The sequence below is a fragment of the Micropterus dolomieu genome, linkage group LG22 (genome assembly GCF_021292245.1).
Source record: "Micropterus dolomieu isolate WLL.071019.BEF.003 ecotype Adirondacks linkage group LG22, ASM2129224v1, whole genome shotgun sequence".
In the NCBI taxonomy this organism is placed as follows: domain Eukaryota; kingdom Metazoa; phylum Chordata; class Actinopteri; order Centrarchiformes; family Centrarchidae; genus Micropterus; species Micropterus dolomieu.
The window spans coordinates 8,223,137-8,243,287 of record NC_060171.1 but is presented as its reverse complement, the minus strand read 5'-3'; the positions used below and the strand labels follow the sequence as shown (position 1 = coordinate 8,243,287).

Genomic DNA, 20,151 nt, shown 5'->3' with positions numbered 1-20,151 from the left:
TCTTTTTGTATTGTTGATGTTGTTGACAAAAATAACCTAATTTGGCTTTGTCACATTCCAGTTAAATTGATTTTTGCTCTTAATAATTTAACAAACTGCCTTGACACAAGTTGTCTACTTTTTATTTTTTTCCCCTGGATGTCTTTACAACACAAGTCTACCACATTCATCACTGACTGATGTGTCTGGGTGTGTCCCTCTGGCAGGTCAGTGAATTACTGGGCACAACAGCCCCCAAGCAGCAGGCAACACTTACTGTGTCCTGCCGCAGGGAGGTGGGCTGGAGCTGCTTGGGACAGCAGCAGACCTTGCGGGATTTCCTGGAATACAAACTAAATCCTGAACCTGTTCTCCCCAAGATGGAGGGCGTCACCGAGTTCACAGAGTACATCTCTGAGACGGTCGACGTCCCTTCACCTTTTGACCTCCTGGAACCACCAACCTCTGGAGGCTTCCTGAAACTGTCCAAGCCATGTTGCTACATCTTTCCTGGTGGACGTGGAGACTCTGCTCTCTTTGCTGTGAATGGCTTCAACATCTTAGTGGATGGAGGATCTGAACGAAAATCATGCTTCTGGAAGCTAGTTCGCCACTTGGACCGCATTGACTCGATTCTACTCACACATATCGGCGCTGACAATCTCCCAGGTATCAATGGCCTTCTTCAGAGGAAGATAGCAGAACAGGAGGAGGAGCAGTCTCAAGGCTCCACCAACTATAGCGACTGGATGAAGAACTTGATCTCTCCAGAGCTAGGTGTGGTATTCTTCAATGTGCCGGAGAAACTCCGTATGCCAGAATCTAATCTTAAAGTGAAACGCAGCATCGAAGAGGCCTCACTGACTTTGCAGTATCTTAACAAATTAGGAATCAAGCCGGAGCCTCTCTTTCGAGTTGTCAGCAACACCATTGAGCCCATTACTCTGTTCCACAAGATGGGAGTGGGCAGGTTAGACATGTATATTCTCAATCCTGTCAAAGACAGTAAAGAAATGCAATTTTTAATGCAGAAGTGGGCTGGCAACAGCAAGGCCAAAACTGGTATCGTGTTGCCCAACGGGAAAGAAGGAGAAATATCTGTGCCCTACCTGACATCGGTTACAGCCTTGGTCGTCTGGCTTCCCGCCAACCCTGCAGAAAAGATCGTCAGAGTGCTGTTCCCTGGGAATGCACCACAAAACAAAATCCTAGAAGGGCTAGAAAAATTAAAGCACCTTGACTTCTTGCGCTATCCTGTAGCCACACAAAAGGACATTGCCTCAGGAGCTCCTCCCTCTGTTATAAAACAAACCAAGTTGAAACAAAGAACAGATAGCAAAGAGAGTCTGAAGTCCTCCCCAAAGACTACTGCAAAGGCGTCAAAGAAAGAAACTGAAGGACAAGATGATGTGTCAGCTGCCACAGAGGCAAAGAGTGACTCTGTGAAGGAAAATATATCAGAGAAAAAAGAGGAGAAAAAGCCTACTAAAACTATCAAATCTAAAACTGATCTTCCAGAAAAGAAAAAACTCTTGAAAGACAAATCCTCAAAAAAACACCCTAAGGACAGGGTGTCAAAAATGGATGAGAAAAAGGACAAGGAAAAGAAAGAGATCAAGAAAGTAAAGAAAGAAGACTCTGCTAAAAAAGATGAAAAGAAAGATGTTAAGTCCAAAGAGGACAAAAAGAAGGACACATCCAAACCTGAACTGAGAAAAATGACAAAGCCTGACCTAAAACCACTTACACCAGAAGTCAGAAAGACATTACATAAAGCTAAAGTGTCTAGTAAAGCCAAGACTGGAAAAATCAAAGCAGCAAAGGCTGAACCTGCTCAACCGAAGCCAGAAGAGCCAACCCCTGAAACTGTTCAACCTGAACCAATACAGAATGGAGCTGTTGAGGGGACTGCTCCCTCAACTCCTGAAGACCTCACCAAGGATTATGAAGAACTGAAAAAAGCTGAAGGTGTAGCTGTAACAGCAGAACCACCAGACAGTAATGAGGTTTCATTGGAGCCAATATCACAAAGGCTTACTGAAGAGAAGCAGGAAGCACAAGAAAACATATCTGAAATTCCACCTGGCACACAGTCTCCAGAAAAGGAGATATCAGCCCCAGAAGTGAAAGCTGACTTTGAAGACAAAGACAAGGAGTCAACACAAGAGAGAGAAATGGAAGATGCTCAAAAGTTTGAGGATGAGGGAGCAGCAACTCAGGATGAGGAAGACGAAGAGGAGGAAGAACAGGCACCAGCTGCTGAAAAGAAAACAGAAGAGGAGGAAGAAGATATGGGAATAGGAGAAGAGGAAGATGAGGCAAAGGATGATGGGCTTGACAGGAAACATGAGATAGAAGAAATGGAGAAATCAGACAATCTCTCGGCCAAGGTTGTGACAAAAGAGGAGGAGGACGAGGACGAGGCAGTGGAGAAAGCCGAACTGGAGGAGGTTGAAGATTTAGATGTAATAGCAGATGAAGAGATCAAAGTCAAACCTGGAGATGCAGCTGAAGAACAAATGATTACTGAAAGCAAAACCATGGAAATTCTGACTGCAGCTGAGGAAGAAGACGAAGAAGAGGAGGAGGGCTACCTGTCACATGTTGGAGGGGCCACAGCTCCCATAACCTCAATAGCTCATGGAGCCACTGCAGCTGAACCCGTCTCTTACATACAAGACGAAACCATCCCCGGCTACTCTGAGACAGAGCAGACCATCTCTGATGAGGAGATTCATGAGGAAGCAGAGGAGAGGATACCACACCTTCAGTATGATGTCGGTTCCTACGACATCTCTGTTCCAGATCAGACTGGATCCTTTGTAAACATTCACGGCATGAGGGAGATACAAGCTGCGGCCATGACCGAGAAAAGTTTTATCCCAGGTGTGCAAGAGCAACTATCAGTGTTCACCAACATCATGACTGCTCCTCTGGCAGAAGAGGAGCATGTGTCTTCTGCAACATCCATCACAGAGTATGACAAAATGTCCTCCTTCCCTACTTCAATCGCTGAAGACCAATCGGTGGCATCTGTTACAGCACCTCAAGCTGAGGAACCGCCTAAAACCTCTGTTCCTCTGTCAACCCCACCTGATGCTGCCCAAGGCAAAGAGCAGCCACTTTCTGCAGGAACTCTTTCACCACCTTCTTTAGAAGACGACAAACCACCTAAGTCTCCATCTGATGGCTTACAGCTTCCTGTTGCAGAAGTAAAGGCAGGGACTAAATCTCCTGATGTTCATGATGAGGAGGAGGAGGAAGAAGAAGAAGAGGACGAAGACCAAACTCCTAATGTTGACTTTTCACTTGAAAAACTCCAAGAGGGCTATGCCTCATCCCAATTATTACAGGGTCAAGAGAAAGATACTGAAACACTCACTGGCTCTGTGTCTCCAGTTTCAACATCTATAGACACTAAACCAGTCCACCTACCAGTTGAAGAGGAAAATATAGATGCAATTGCACCTAAAGATATTTCCTCTGTTGTGCCTACTAGACCGTTTGGATCAGACTCAGTGACTTCAGAGAGTGAAGAGCGCTGCTTTAGTCCGGATGATATCACTGTGAAAATGGCCTCCCCTCCACACTCCGGGCCCCCGAGTGTGGCTCACTCTCCACTTCGACAGTCACCAGTGGAAGACAAGATGAAGGTGTTTCCTGATTTGGAGCTGCAAAAGCAAGACAAGCTCCTCGATGTAGTCACAGCAACTGAAGATAAAACAAAAAAGAAAGATAAAGCAGAAACAGAGACACAAAAAGATTTTGACAAACAGAAAGCAGATCAGCATGAAGTAGAAGTTTCAACATCTTTGGACAAATCGTTTGAGAAGGACATCAAAGAGTTTTCCGAAAAAGATGAAGGCAACCGGGCAGAAACAATTCCTGTTTTTGCTGCGTCTTTAACAGAAGTTCAGCCGCCAGTGTTAGGGAGTGATTCCCTCGTCTCATCTGGACAAAGTTATGAAGAGGTTGACAAAGGGCTCAAAGAGAAAGAATCTAAAGTGCCTGTTTCAGGTAAATTTCCGGAGAGGGAGAGTTATTTCCAGGACGACAATGATTCCAAGAAAGATGATGATGATGATGATCAAGATGATAAATCTGCAGTTAAAACCGCCCAGGTGGAACAGGAGAAACACATGGACGAAACCTCTGATGTGATACACACCAAAGATGAGGAAAAACAGAAAACTGTCATCCAGGAAGACGTTTCGGCTGTTAAGTGCATCACGGATGAGAAAGCAGAGAAACAGGCAGTAAAGGATGACACCTCTGATATTAAACCTATCAAAGAGGAGCAAATTGCAAAGGACATTGTCACTGTTGATAGAGCCATTAAAGATGAACAGAAAGAGCCTGAAGCCATGGAAATTTTAGAAGTTGTTTCTGAGGCCAAACAAATCAAAGATGAGGAGAAGCAGAAAGATACAAAAAAAGATGAGTTTGACCTCAAAACCAAAAGTGAGGTAAAGGACACAGAGGTTAAAAAGGATGATGTGACTGATAATAAGATTTTGAAAGAGGAGGAGGAGAAGAAGGAGACAGACAAGGATGATATAAAAACTGAAAAGGAAGAGATCCACATCACAGATATCAAGCCTGTTAAAGACGAGATGGAGAAAGAGGCAAAGAAGGACGATATGCCCACTATTGAGCCTACTACAGATGAGAAGAAAACGGCGATAGAAACATCTGAAATGAAAGTGGTTGAAGATAAGAAAGAAGAAAAAGAGATGGAAAAGATGGACTCTTCTGCTACCAAGCCTTTTACAGATGAGCAAAAGGAAAAAGATGTGTGTGACATTGCTGCTAAACTCACCAAAGAAGAAGAAATGATTAGTAAGGGTGAGATGTCTGCTGTTATCATAAAAGAAGAAAAGAGGCAAGATATTTGTAAAGATGCTATCTCAACCATCAGCCTCACCAAGGTGGAGGGAAAGGATGAAACAGTGATTAAAGATGAGATTCTTGCTGCCAAGCCAACCACAGAGCAAGAAAAAGAGACAAGTAAAGATGATAGTTGTGACATCAAGGAGCAGAAGAAAGATATGACAAGCAAGGATGATGGATACATTTTCGAACCTACTATAGGAGAAGACAAGAAAGAAGACATAAGTAGAGATGATAAAGAGATAAAACTTACCAAGGAAGAGGAAAAAGATGAACTGCCAAGTAAGCAAGATACTTTGGCGGTTAAACCAACAGTTGGAGAAGAAAAGGAACAAGAGGAAAGTAAAGATGATTCAGCTGCCATCAAACTTAGCAAGATGGAGGAAGAGCATGTAATAATATGTAAAGATGATGATTTTTCTGCCACGTCAATCAAGGTAGAAGCAAAAGAGACACTTCAGGATTCTGTCAAACCAGTCAAGGAGGAAGAAAAGGGGCGAGAAACAACTAAAGATGAAGATGTCACTTCTCCTGTCAAACCTGCCCAGATAGAGGAAGATGACGTAATGAAGAGCAAAGATATTTCCGCTGTCAAAGCACCCAAGGACGAAACAAGCACAAAGGATGATACTTTTCTTGCTAAAGCCACTGTGCAAGACGAAAAAGAGAAAGAAATCAGTAAAGATATTTGTGCTGTCAAACCAACTACAGAAGACGAAAAAGAGAAAGAAATCAGTAAAGATATTTGTGCTGTCAAACCAACTATAGAAGACGAAAAAGAGAAAGAAATCAGTAAAGATATTTGTGCTGTCAAACCAACTATAGAAGACGAAAAAGAGAAAGAAATCAGTAAAGATATTTGTGCTGTCAAACCAACTATAGAAGACGAAAAAGAGAAAGAAATCAGTAAAGATATTTGTGCTGTCAAACCAACTATAGAAGACGAAAATGAGAAAGCAATAGATCAGGAGGAAACTTTCACTGTGAAACCACCCAAGGAGGAGGAAGTGTCAATTAAGAATCATATTGTTGCTGTCGAACCCATCAAGGATGAAAAAGATACAGTGACAATTTCAGATGAAATTTCTGGTATGAAACCTACCAAGGAGGGGAAAAGCGAAGACGCTGCTGGTGTAAAACCACTTGCTGATGAGGAAAAGAAGGTAGAGCTGAAAGATATTACATCTGATATAAAACCCATCATGGAGGAGGCAAAAGAAATCCCCAAGGACACAATTTATTATGAAGAAATTAAGGTCAAAGAGGAAGAAATGGAAAAAAAGAGTGAAATTTCTGATTTTGTATCCATTAAGGAGCAGAAAGAAAATAACACAGATGATACTTCTGTCAAAACGATGAAGGTTGACAAAGAGGTGGAAAAAAGTGACATTTCTGATTTTGTATCAATTAAGGAGCAGAAGGAAAATGACATAGATGATACTTCTGTCAAAACGATGAAGGTTGACAAAGAGGTGGAAAAAAGTGACATTTCTGATTTTGTATCCATTAAGGAGCAGAAGGAAAATGACATAGATGATACTTCTTTGAAAACCTTGAAGGATGACAAAAAGGAAAAAAGTGACATTTCTGACAAACAGATACAAATGCAGGAGATGGGTGATATCTCTGACCACAGACCCATTTTGGAGGATATTAAGGATAAAGAAACAGAAAAGGATGACACAAAAAAGGAGAAAGAAACAGACTCCAGTGTTGAGCAACCCAAGGGTGTGAAAGAGCAAGAACCGTCTAAAGTTGAAACCATCAAGGAGGAAATGAAAGATGTAGTAAAACAGGGCAGTCATGAACCTGAATCAGTCAAACAGGAGACAGATGACAAGAAAGAGGTAGAGCTGCCTGTGTCCCAGACCTTGGAAGAGTTGAAAACTAAAAACGATGATATTTGTGATGTTAGTGATAAGCATATACATGAAGAAACCTCTGATAAGCTTACTGGAACTCAGACAGAGAAGGAAACTTTTGGCGCTACATCAACAGAAATGCAGCACGACACTTCTGTAACTACATCAAGTGAAGACCTGAAACCAGTGAAAGTTGACATTTGTGTGGCTCCCAGCCACGTCGAGGAGAAAAAAGAACAAGATGAAGAAGGGAAGATCAGTGTTACTCAAGGAGAGAAGATGGAGAAAGAAAAAGATGATGCACATGTTGCTGAACTGAGCAAAGAACAAAAAATGGAAAAAGAACAAGAAAAAGAATACACCTATGGGACTGAAGACATCAAAGATGAAAAGACAAAACCAGAAGAGGATGAAAATATGATTAAAGAAAAGGATGTTGCTGAGAAGAAGACAGATGACATAACTGAGAAAGAAACATATGACTCCTCTGATGCAGACCACACCAAAGAAGAGAAATGGGAGAGAGAGGAATTACAAGAGAAAGACCTGGATAAAGCCATTAAACAACCTGCAGAGACCGTATTAGGAGAAGCAGCAATGGCATCCAAGTCAGATTACAAACCTCCATTTGTGGTTCAGTCCTCCGATGAGGACAGAGAAGATGAAGAGGAAGAGGAAGATATTTGTATGGGAGGAGCAGGCTCCAGACCTTTGTCAGTGGAGCCAAGGAAATCAGAACAAGATATCTCCTCTGCAGGTTTGCCCTCATCCCAAACTCTACAGACAAATGACCAAACTAAACCACCAATATCAGAACATACCACAGTGACCATACCAACTCTTACAATGCAGGAGCCCTCCATTGATGAGGACATAAAAGAGTTTGGCAAAGAAGAATCCAGACTTTCACTTGAAGCGGGCAAAGATGCTGTGACAAAAGAAACCACACCTGCACCACTTGCAAAACCAGAGCCCTCCTTTGATATTGTCACATCAAAGGAGGAGTCGACTTCCGTTTCTAAACAAGAAACAGCTTCTGATATCCCAGCAGCTAAAGCAGAACCAATGTCAGACTCAACTGAGAAAAAGCCTGTGTTGTCAGCAATATCAAGCAGTGACAGTCAACCGAAGAGCTGTACACTTTCGAGTACTGAGAGCCAGTCCAGTGTGGAGGAAACACCACAGCAAGAGAAACAGATATGGTCTCAGACAAGCTCAGGAGTCAGTGCTACAGAAAAGACAAAACTGGATGAAAAACCAGAGAAGGAAGCAGAGAGGGAGATGGAGGGAGAGAGAGAGGTGGCTTCTCCAGGATTATCACAGACTTGCTCATATTTTATGTTGGACAAAGAAGATGGCAGCCACTCTGAAACTGTAAAATCAGACACTGAAAAAATGGAGATTGTTGATAAAATGTCAGAAAAGGAAACAGTCAGTGGAAGCCCCGGAGATGAAAAGCAAACCTTTGGTGCATCCAAGTACGATCCGTATGAAAAGCCCATTCCAAAGGATCATGACTCAGACTCTCGAGAAGAAAGTGAGGTTTCTTTAGGTTTTGATCATGCCTCTGATATGGGTATTGATGATAACAGAAGAACAAGCCAGACAGATGTTGGAGGAGCCATGTTCCTCCTGGATGATCAGTACAAAGAAGAGCCTCTGTCCTTTAGTAGAGTCGACTACAGCCCAGTGTCCCTCACAGAGAGCGAAAGAAGCAGCCGCCACAGTCAAAGTGCCTCGCCTAAATATGAAGACAGAGAGAAAGGCCAAGAGGAAGAGAGGGAGAGAGAAGAAAGACCGGATACACCTTATGTTGACAACATGTCATCCATAGACATGCAGGATAACAAAATGTCACAAGCTGCTGACTCATTTTCTTTCAGTTCCAAAGAGGACAAACCTGAGAAATCAGAGAAAGAGAAAGAGGATATGACTGAAGGTGCTGCAGCAGCTTTTCAAACAGGTGCAACAGGAGAAAGTGATAAGTTTTCTACCAGTGCTGCTGCAGCAGGGGTTTCATTAAGACAAGAAACACCCTCTCCGTCATGGAATCAGTCAGACCTCGGTCCCCAAGTTTCAACTACTCCTGTGGCTTTTGAAAAGAGAACAGAAAAAGACAAAGAAAAATCAGCTGAGTCGCTCAAAGACAAAATGGAGGCCTCTGACCATGAAAGAGAAGGATCTTCATCTGGTCGGCATTCACCTGCAGAAAAAGACATTTTACCTCAACAAGCATCACCTTCAGAGAAAGAAGAAACGTCAAGTGATCTGCGGACTTCAGCTGCTGCCACATTTTTACATGAAATAGATGACAATGTTTTGGCATCTGACAATAGTCAAATTAGCAGCTCTGCCACTTGTAAAGCCATGTTAGACTTTCCTGAAGGAAAAGAGAGTCTGATTGATAAAAGGTTACTTGTAGAGGGTGAAGATTTTAATGTTGATGATGATGAAGACGAAGATGAGGAGGAGGAAGAGGAGGAGGAAGAGGAGGAGGAGTTAAGTGATATAGATATGGAAAAGGGTGCCAGAGAACAGTCTGAAAAAGAAATGTGCAGACGTAGCTCTGATGATAGTGCTACGTTATCAGAGGTAGAAGACTCAAATAAAAAGTCCCAGTTGCCTGAGTCAAGCTCTCCTAAAGAGGAAACAGTCTGTAAACCAACACCTGATGATACCTCAGCTTCTAAAGTCACAGAGACAGATAAGCAGGATGTGAACAAAAAAACACCATCTCCTGAAACAAAACCACTCAAAGATGATGATACAACTGACGACACATCCACATCCAAGCTTCCTGGGACATGGAGTGAAGATGTTGCTGAAACAACTCTGTCACCAGACCCAAGTGCTCACAAATTGGACGAAAGCTGTTTCACTACATCAGATGCCCCAAAACCTTCTGAAACAAAAAAAGCAGAGGACACAGGCAAAAAGCATTTGTCTCCTGAACCAACCACAGAGAGAAGGTTGTCATCCGCAGGGGATGTTACCTCCTCTGAAGAAGTAGAGTCAAAAAAAGGAGATGACGGCCAATTGTCTCAATCGCCAAGCTTTTTGACAAAGGAAACTAGTCAACCAATGTCCACAAGCAGCTTGACAGGCAGCTATTTGCCACCTGACCATTCAGAGTCCATGTCCAAGACTACGTCTAGTCCCTCCCCTCCACTAAGAGGTAGCTATGCCGATATCGGACAGAGCAGATCTGGAGGTTATTCTGAGCATTTTTACAGTGAGGAGAGTCAAGAAGGATTGAAGGAGGATAAGAAGGAAACCCATCAATCCAAGCAAAGCGATGATAAATATTACAGCCAAAGAGACACCCAAGAAGAAAGTCTAGATGAGAGGCAGACCCCAGATATCACTGAAAGACATGAGGAAACTACCTCCTCAGCTTGCACATACACTACCTTAACATACTCGTCCACATCGTACAGTTACTCGTCCTCAGCCTCAACTTCTGCCCCTCTGAGCCAGAAGTTTGGAGACTCTGAAGTAACTCTGGCCAAAGAGGAGCCATCGTTCACGACAGAGTCTACAAGCTCCTGCTTTGGAGGGTTTCAGAGAGATGAGTACATGGAGGTTTCAGCGAAACCTACAACAAAAGTGTCTTTACCCAGCCAGTTTGATGAGACCAAACCATCATCTCCAGTCTCGTCTACCACTGCCAAAGAGACTGAGGATCAAAGTGATTCTGCAAAGCCTGAAACGTATACAAAGTCAAGCACTGATAGTTCCTCTATGCTAGAAACTAAGATGACAACATCCGCCGCAGCACCATTCCTACAAAGTACCGAACCAGCAAAGGTGTCAGAGAGTTTATCCATGTCAGAGTCTTGCTTTGATGTTTCTCCCCTCCAAAGGGCTGACTACTCTGACAGGGTGTCCGGAGGGTCAGCAGAAGATGAGGAGCCTGATACACTTGAAATGGAGGACAGCACCCTACCATGTCGTATTGAATGTCAAAAAATCAAAGTGGCTGAGCAAAAAGAAACCTTTTCACCAATAGCTGGGTCATATGTAGTAGAAAGCACCATACACTCCACAGAGACAAAGACGGTCACCATCACCTCTACTACCATTGTGTCTAAACCTGACATGGTGATGGAAACAACTCAATCGACAGCCTCAGCTACTCCATTGAGTGATAGTGGAGCTAGCAAAACCACATGTGCCACGACAGATGTGTCCAAAACAGATGAGGATAAAGAAAAAAAGGAGAAAACACTGGAGATAAAAGAGGAAAAGACAAATGGAGCAATTGCATCCTTAAAGGGAGATCCAAAGGTGTCCGAAAAAGAAACAAAAGAAAAGGATGAAAAGACAGATCCTGCTAAAGACAGTGAAGTCAAGCAGGAAATGAAACTGGAGGAACACACATGTAAAGACAGCACAGAGGAGATGAAGGCAACAGCAGATCCAAAAATGTGTGAAAAAGTAGAAGATGGAAAGAAAGGAGAGGCAGAAAAAGTAGAAGATAAAAGCTTTTTGGATAAGCCACCAGAGAGACTAGAGGTCAGGAGAAAGAGCAGTATATCGGATTGGGAGCTACTACAGAGGCCTGACGACTGTCCTAGTACCCCTCCTCCAGGTTTTGGTGATGATGAAGAGGAAGAGGATGAGGAAGCAATGGAAGCAATGGAATGGATGGCCACTGTCCACAGTACCGCTATGTCCTCCTCACAAGATACCTTTCAGACAGAAACATCAGGCAAAGGAGGCGTAAAGGCCGATCGTCCCTCTGACCTGAACACGGGAGCCACCTCCTCCTCTGCCTCCCATTCAGGCTACTCCTCCTGCGAATATAAACACCGCAAAGGAGAACTTTCTCCATCGTTCATCAACCCCAGCCCTCATCAGCTCTCCAGTGACGAGGGTGAGGGGGACGGCCGCAGTGACCACTCCCAGGAAGGCGACGAGGATGATCAGGAGCAACACTCTGTGAAAAGGAGGTCGCACAAGCAGAGACGCCACCACACTGAGAGTTACCATGGAGATGCTGGGCAGGGGCCACACCAGCTGCCCGGCGCCATGTCATCTGGTTTGGCGGTGACGTTGGCTGGAGAGGAAACACCTCCAACATCAGTGAGTGACTCGTTGCCTTCACAGTCTGATTCTGACGTCCCTCCAGAAACTGAGGAGTGTCCGTCCATAACAGCTGAAGGAAATCTGGACTCAGACGAAGATGCTGAACACCTGCCGGTGGACAAATTATCTGCATCTGGAGCTGGTGGGGGTCACCATCCTCCATCACCAAGGTCAGCTCAGAAAACTCATGATCCTCCCCCCACCCCCCTGAAGGACCCTCATCCCCACCCCCCCCAACCAGATGTGTGCATGGTAGATCCAGAGGCCCTTCTCAATGACCACAGCAGCACAGAGAAACTTCTTAAGAAGGAGCACAAGACCACCAAGGGCCTCAGAAAGGGTAAACCAAAGTCAGCCTCCCCTGCTCGTAAAGGGGAAGTCAGGAAGAGGTCCACTACTCCAGTGAAGCAGACTTCCAAGGACTCCGCCTCACCTCGATCAGCCTCCCTCAAGAGGAAGGACACAGATAGAAGCTCCAAGCTGATCAAAATGTCGGAGACCCAAGGCTCCAGGAGTGAGATCCTCAACCCGGGGAAAGGCTTGGTCAATGGTGTCAAAAGCAGTTCAGGTGTGTTAATGTCTTCACATCCTGCAACATAACATAAATTTACCTTCAAAATAATTCCTTTGCTGATTCAAAGTGTCTTTACATCAGGAGCTGTGAAGACACTGTGAAACTGTAAAAAAAAAAAAAAAGATTTCCCATGATTTGAAAGCTCAGATGCAAAGTTTGATTATGCACTAAGACACACAAACCTCCACAATTAAAGAAAATGTAGCTCTTATCATTTTAAACTGTGCACGTTGATTGCTGCAGATAACACAGTGAAAGCAAAGTTGATTGCACTTGTACTCCTTCTGTACAGGCATTTTGCAAATGAACTTGCATAATCAACTTACAACAAGTCTCTGTAAACAAGAAAAGAAAATCAATAATCTCCTGAAAAGACATCACCACTGGCAGATCAAGCAGAATAGAGAATTTTTATTTCCAGAGCCAGAAATCATTTTTGAGATACAAATAAAATACTTGATTTTTTCTATAATAAAAGGTCAAAAGTAGATGTTAAGACCTATAGATCCATTTGATTTCCAGCCATTAGCCACATTTACATGCTCATTAAAGGGTGATTATAATGCATTCAAAACAACTCTGCAGTGTTTGTGAATTCACCCTTAATTATATGAATGTGATTAAGCTCTTAATTGAAATACACCTACATCTACAATAACATACAAAGTATATTGTAATCACTTTAGTAGATATAATTTAGGAACGTTGTACGTGTGCCATTGATATAATGTGCATGTGAGAACTGATTGACCCATTTCTGTATTTTTTTTAAAAATATCGTTGTACAATGATCTGGGGCGAGTTAATGTAGCTTATTTTGAACATTACTTGTCTATTTGCAACTGCCTAGTCTGCACTTGATAATGCCAGGTTTGGACATGCAACTGACTGTGGTCATTAAAAATGTGCAACTTTAACTTGAAAAGGACACAGGGGCCATTAGAAAGATGGATCTGCAGCACAGACATTATTCTATAAAAGTGCAATGATACATGGTATGGTCATATTTTTCAGAATAAATAATTATTAATAAATTGGTGGACAGAATATAATTTCTTCAGTTCAGGAAAAAGTTATTTGCTACTGCAGAAAAATTCTATTCAGTAAATAAGTTAGTAGGTCATTAATATTACTCTCTAATGCTGTTTTATATCCTTGTTCACTTCCAGCTAACAACTCCCAGAAAACTGGCTCAGCCGTCCCACCCGGACCACCCGTCTACGTCGACCTGGCCTATGTGCCCAACCACTGCAGTGCCAAGAACGTCGACCAGGAATTCTTCAAGAGAGTGCGAGCTGCGTACTATGTGGTGAGCGGGAACGACCCAGGCAGCGGAGAACCTAGCCGCGGAGTCCTGGACGCCCTGCTGGAGGGCAAAGCTCAGTGGGGTTCCAATTTACAGGTATTTTTATTATACATTATCTACATTTAAGTGTTGAATTTGAAGAATGTCGTCGTTAACTAACTATACTGTAGCTCCATATAATACAGTAATTAGAGCAGAATCAATCTTCTCATATAACTCCATTCTTGAATTTGTTTGTTCATGTATTATCATCATTTATGGCCAACCTCTTTTCCCCTTCACTTCCTCCCTACTCATTTTGTTTCCTTGTGTCCCTGTCAGGTGACTCTGATCCCAACCCACGACACAGAGGTGACCCGGGACTGGTACCAGCAGACCCACGAGAGGCAGCAGGACCTGAACATCATGGTTCTGGCCTCCAGCAGCACCGTAGTCATGCAGGACGAGTCCTTCCCTGCCTGCAAGATAGAGTTCTGAGCTTCAGGAGCCCTTCTGTGCTTTCCCCTCTCCAATCCTCCCCCTCCCTGTCATCTGTTCTAACTGGACGTAGAGTGAGAGCGAACAGCACTCTCTGCTTCTTCAAAGCTTCTCGCTCTGTCTGTCTGTACCAGTCTCAAATACATTTGCTGCAGCCCTCAATACACTAGATTCTGTTAGCTGAAATCAAAGTCAAAGCTCTGGGTTTATGCCCTCTGTGACAGTGGGCTTACCACGCACAACGATAACCTACTTTCATGTTTGTTTTCCTCTGTGAGTTAAACGTCTGCCCTAACACACCTCTTATACTAGTACTAACAATTGTGAATAAAAATACAAATCATTTCCAGTAACGATCACACTTTGCCTCACAGCTTACAGAAGAATTGACATCAAGTGTCCCACAAATGCATAATGCCACAGTTAAACTATATATTAGTAATGTGAAGTCCTTAAACTGTTGATTCAAATCAGAATTAACTTGGAAATTAAATACTCCCATGTCGCAAATTTCTCATCCAGAGGGCCAAAACAAGTGCCAAAACACTGTTTAAAACAGAAATTCATATATGTTAACTTCTCCAAAATGTCTCCTAAATAAATCAGAGATCAATAATTTGTTTAGATTGTACACAGTATTTTTAGAAGAGTAGAAATTTCTGTTTCTTAATTTGAAGCTTTCTTTTCCATCAGTGCACATGACAAAACTCTCCTTTGCAATTCTGCTCACGCTACAGTAGTTTTTGGATTAACTCAATAATGACAAATTGATGTTATGTAAAGAAAAACAAACAAAAAAACACGTTCCTTCTTGTCATTTGTGGTGAAGTTTTAGGAGGTGCCTGAAGTTGCCACAGTTTGAAATCTTTCTTCTCGGCTTTCACAGCTTCGCTGGTGCATGATGCTTGCGTTTTAGCTCGGACTCTTTCAGAAGTGCATAGGGTTAAATAATTTCTTTAGCCAGCCTTCAAGTGTGGAATGCAGTATAGTGTAGATAGGTTACGACTCTGTTTGGCTGTCTATGCTCAAGTGAATTCAATAGGCGCCAGGCAAAGGGACGACGTTTGTACTAATCATATCTCTGCTGGATGTAACGGTTCCTCTTTAAGTCTTAATCATGGTCTTTGTTTGTTGTATGTACTCCAGTATACGTATAGGGTAAATGTTTCTATATCAATACAGAGGTTATGTTAAATAAATGATATATTTTGTGATGATGCCGCAAATTATGATCCTTTAAGCGAATGCAGCGTTTTTGATCATGTATTTGAGAAGAAGGTTTAATTTACATTTCAATGTCATTTGCTCCTGTTCAGCTACATTTTACCGTCTCTGTCAATATCACAAAGTGATGGAACAAAACAAGCAGTGACCTGTGACAAATGTAGCAATGGAAGCTCATCCGCTAGTCCCTTCAGAGGGAAAGTTATGGCAGGGGGAGCTGCAATATTTATATATATTATTGATGTGTGAGAGGAGGCTTCCTTTATGTGCCTTTAGCTTGTGGTTTTGGAGAGAGGGGCACATTTTAAGGACATGTCAGCCATTTTGAAGCAGAGCCAGAAAGCAGGGTAAATCAAAGAAAGTACACGACTTTGAAATAGAGGACCAATCAGTTCCCAGAGTACGCACACAAACCTTATCTACACACACGATACTCTGAAATAGTACACTTACATGTACTTACGTACATTGATATAACTTTGGAGCTCTGTAATCGACATTCTGAAATGCCACTTTAAAACCAATATGAATGTCTTTTCGCAAGGTATTGCACCAAATAAGAATTATTTTTTCTGACGTCGGAGAGGAGTGGGAGACAGATTTTCATTTGTAGTTGAAGCACAGAGAGCTAGAGTAGTAGCAGAAAATAACTTTTCATTGTAATATAAAAGATGTTCCTCCAAACTGAGCTTGCAGTAAGCAAGGGACAACATCTTAATATAAAGCATTATCAAATATTAATCCCAGAGTAATATTTATAGAATGTGCATGAATGAGATGACCGTGATTGTACTGGACGCAGTTATGAAGTAGGAATGTCTTTGAAGTAGTTTTGTGGGCGTGTGTGTGAGTAAAAGATACACACTGAGTAGCTGGATATTTTTAAATAACGCAGCTTAGTTTGTTTCTGATGGTGACCTGGCGAGTGAGTCACATTCAATTTACATGAGGCCAAATTTTCTTTCTTCATTTCTTTCATCAAATTTTTTAGAGTAAAAAATCTGTATTCGCAGTTAACTGTGGTTTCAGTTTTCCCCAAATTTGTGCTGAGAAGCTATTCTGATTATTTTCTGTTTACATTTCATTTTTGTCTAAATAAGAAATACATTTCTGCTAATATGGCTCCACATGCTTGTTATTTTTGTTTTGTTTTATTTTGTGAAGATCTGATTTGAGGCCAGCGGACAGCTCGGTTGGGCAAAGCAGGGGAGGCTTGGAATTCGTAGAGAGGACTTTGTTTGAGCTATAGATGACAGATTGATTGCCAGGATGTTGCCAACTAAAAGCAGGGAGGATCCTCTGCTTACACAGTTTAACTTAACTTGATTCTTTCCCTCCGCCTGGGACCAGTGCCATTTTTTCCCCCTGTAAAACTCAATCATAACACTCGCACTACCCTATACCTCATCTTCCAAAGCCTCCGTGCTCTTTGCTCTGCCTGGCCTCCGTTAGTTTGAAATCCCAAGGTTATACTTGTCCATTATGCACTGTGTAAGAGGCCGATATAGCTTTCTTTATCCCACTGGGGAGAATATGAGTTTGATGCAGCTGGGAACGCACAAGTACACACATATCCTAGTGTGGAGGGAGTTGATTAACTGAATGGCACATTACGACGTGCACACTGAGGGGACAGTGAAGGTTCAAAATAACTCCCTTGAAAAGTGAAAACAGTTCATGCCTAAATGTTCGATCAAGCAAAAAGTCCTTTTTACCCCTTCTTCAATGTATGGATCAGATTGTGCGGATGGTCTGAAATGTTGTACTGTGTTTAAATAATGTTTTTAAGTTGGCAGATTCCAAATACCCGGCCTTGAGATTTTCAAGGCGTCAGTAGCATGCTGTGAATCACTAAATACTGAACTGTGTGATATACAGAAGCTGAATGCACTATACAGGAGATCTATTTTTCTGAATGTAGAGTTGGTACTACCATGCGAATGCTGCTGGAACAAAACAATGGACAAAAAAAACTAAAACTAAAAACAAACAAACAAAAAAAAAACATTCACACCAACCTAGACTGTAATAAATTTTAGGGAGCACAGATTGTGGGGCGGATACTGGTTTGACATTTTTGGAGGAGACAAGTTTGACTCAACTTGTCAGAGAGCAACTGAAATCCCATAACGTAAATATTAACAGTAACACAGAAATAGTACTAACTGCAGCTGCAACTTTTTCCTTTTCCTGAATATGACTTGAAACACATGCAGACTCAAAAACCATCAATAAAATTAAACAAACGCTACATGTACATGTATGTACTGTACACAGATTTGTACATATCGCTCTGGAAAGAACAAATCTGAAAAATATAACAATCCTTCTTGTGATAACTGTTTGTTTTAGCTGATTTTAGTGATGGTATGATCAAAACTGCTAACTAGTCCTTGAACCAAGAAAACTACACAAAACGCTGACAAGATACAGAATGAAAAAAGTGCATCTTTCAGTTGAATTTCATCGACGTACCTGCATTAATATGAAAATATCATTTGATCACAATATGGTGTCATCTGTCCATCTAATCTCTCTGCATGTGATTTATTTAGTTATAATCCTGAATGTAATTGTTTAACATGGAAATAATAATAAAAAATACAATGCTATTTTAAAGAGGTATATTTGAAAAAAGCTAATTGTCTTAACTGGTACTGAAATGACCTACAGTAATATAATACTGGGCTGTGCTTTTATTGTTTGACCTATTAACATGTTGTTAAGAAGACGCTGTATTGGTAGTTCTGTTTGATTTCTCTCTCTTTTTTTTTTTTGCATTGTATTAATCTTAGTTATGTTTTTCTTCCTCAGTGCAATATTCAATATCTCTCTGTCTCTTTAATCTAACGGTAAAACTAGAACTACTGCAGATTCATTGTAAAAGGGAAACAGCCTGGTGATCATCAATTAAAGTACATTGAAATCTAAATGTGTGTCAATGGTCTCTTTCATGTCTTTACATCTGATTTTATACATCAAGAGTGTTAGGGAGTGTTATCGATTATTATAAATAATTAACAGTACTCATAAAATGCTAACTGATTTGTCATCTTTGATTAAACAAGACTAAAAGTCCAAGTGAGGCTGTTCTTGGCCACAGCAGTGCTTTGAGCTAAATGCTAACATCTGCATGCTAACATGCTCACAGTGATAATGCTAATGCTGATGTTTGGCAGGTATATTGTTTGCCATGTTCACCTTCTTAGTTTAGCATGTTCTCATTGTAATGTTTGCGAGTTGGCGCCAAGTTAGCAAGTATTTGGTCATAAACCAAAAGCATCTGAGAATATAACTTTAAACTGATAAGGCGCTGGATAAAAAGTTAAGAGATCGTGAAAATATTTACAATTAATTCTGAGAAGGACAATAATCCTTCTGGGGATCACGAATGTCTCTACAAAATGTCATATCAAATCTATCCAGTATTAACTGAGATATAACAGTCTGGAACAAAGTAGATGGCTAAAAATGAAAGCAGTGTGATTTGAGATACTTGTGAAAGAATGAGTCATCTTAGTTTTTCAGAGACATGCATAAAGGGCATTCCTTTTTGTGCACTTATTGCACTTTGTACTTTATATTTTGGGGGTAAGACCGTTGGACACTTAACACTTCTTTTATTAACATTTTCTATATGCGAATGGATTACACAAAGTCATTAAATTGTCTGCTTTACTTTTATGTTAATGAGTTTTGTAACCAGGGGTTATGCCAAATGCTAAAAATGCCAACTCAAAGACACAAATCCTTGAATGTCTTTGAGAAACTTTTGGTTCTGATTTGAACCACAATAACATGCCACCTGAGCCAAGGAACATATTTTGTTAAGGTATAATAGTGTCTACTTCAGTAGCTAACCATTACTAAGAAAGCCAGTATGGAGCCAATTTGCCCCTGGGGAACTGGTGACCAGATTCTTGCATTTGTCAATAAATACAAACAAACAAAAGTTAGAAACTGGTTTTATAACTGAACCAATCTCATAGCAAGGGTCATAATGTAGATATCTTTATTGTAGATAGATGTCTATTGTCCACAAATGTGGAAATTTGTCTTTGGCTTCACAGGCTGATTAAAAAACCTGCATTTGTATTAATTTGTTGTTGATACTTCTGACAGCTGCTATACGGACAATTCATCACAGACTTCAGAGACAACACCACCCATATTTCCTTCATAAGAATCGTTATTGTTATGAAAATAGATTGGCTTGTAAAAGATTAAACATACAGGCTGATATGTCAGCCTCTAATTCACTGTCAGTGAAGCAGCTCCAGGCATTGTGCTTAAAAGACATTAAATAACTTGATAAAAGGATTGACTGTACTGTATGAGAAACATGCAGGTATTTAATCAGATAAATGAGTGCCAATTTCTCTCAAAACATGGGTTTTTAAAACAGATAGATATTTAAGAGTTTTTAAAGAATCCATTAATGATGCACTGCATTGGCCCGACTGTTTTTCATAAAGACAAACTACGGTGGCCCTGAAGTGCAAACCACAACAGTAAGTCGCCACAACAGGGGTCTGTACGTGTTAGACATTGATCGCTGTCCTGATTGGTTGCATGTCTCTGTCACTTTGTAGCCTACTGCAGCATTGCAGATTAGTTTTAAAATAAAATGGACTGAAACAATGTCCATCCATCCATCCATCGTTAACCGCTTATCCTGTGTAGGGGGGGGGGGGGGCTGGAGCCTATCCCAGCTGACATTGGGCGAAAGGCGGGGGACACCCTGGACAGGT

At 41.5% G+C, this 20,151-nt stretch overlaps 1 protein-coding gene across 1 annotated transcript in view; it reads left to right on the top strand.

Annotated features, from left to right (window-relative positions):
• The window catches only part of map1ab (microtubule-associated protein 1Ab), a 78,141-nt gene extending 59,809 nt beyond the window's left edge, over nucleotides 1-18,332 (top strand). Inside the window, exons 6-8 of the mRNA XM_046037052.1 lie at nucleotides 207-12,387; nucleotides 13,563-13,795; nucleotides 14,021-18,332. Coding sequence (XP_045893008.1) covers nucleotides 207-12,387; nucleotides 13,563-13,795; nucleotides 14,021-14,176 — 12,570 coding nt within the window. The 3' untranslated portion in view covers nucleotides 14,177-18,332. The remainder of the gene's footprint in view (nucleotides 1-206; nucleotides 12,388-13,562; nucleotides 13,796-14,020) is intronic.
• The last annotated feature ends 1,819 nt before the right edge of the window (nucleotides 18,333-20,151 follow it).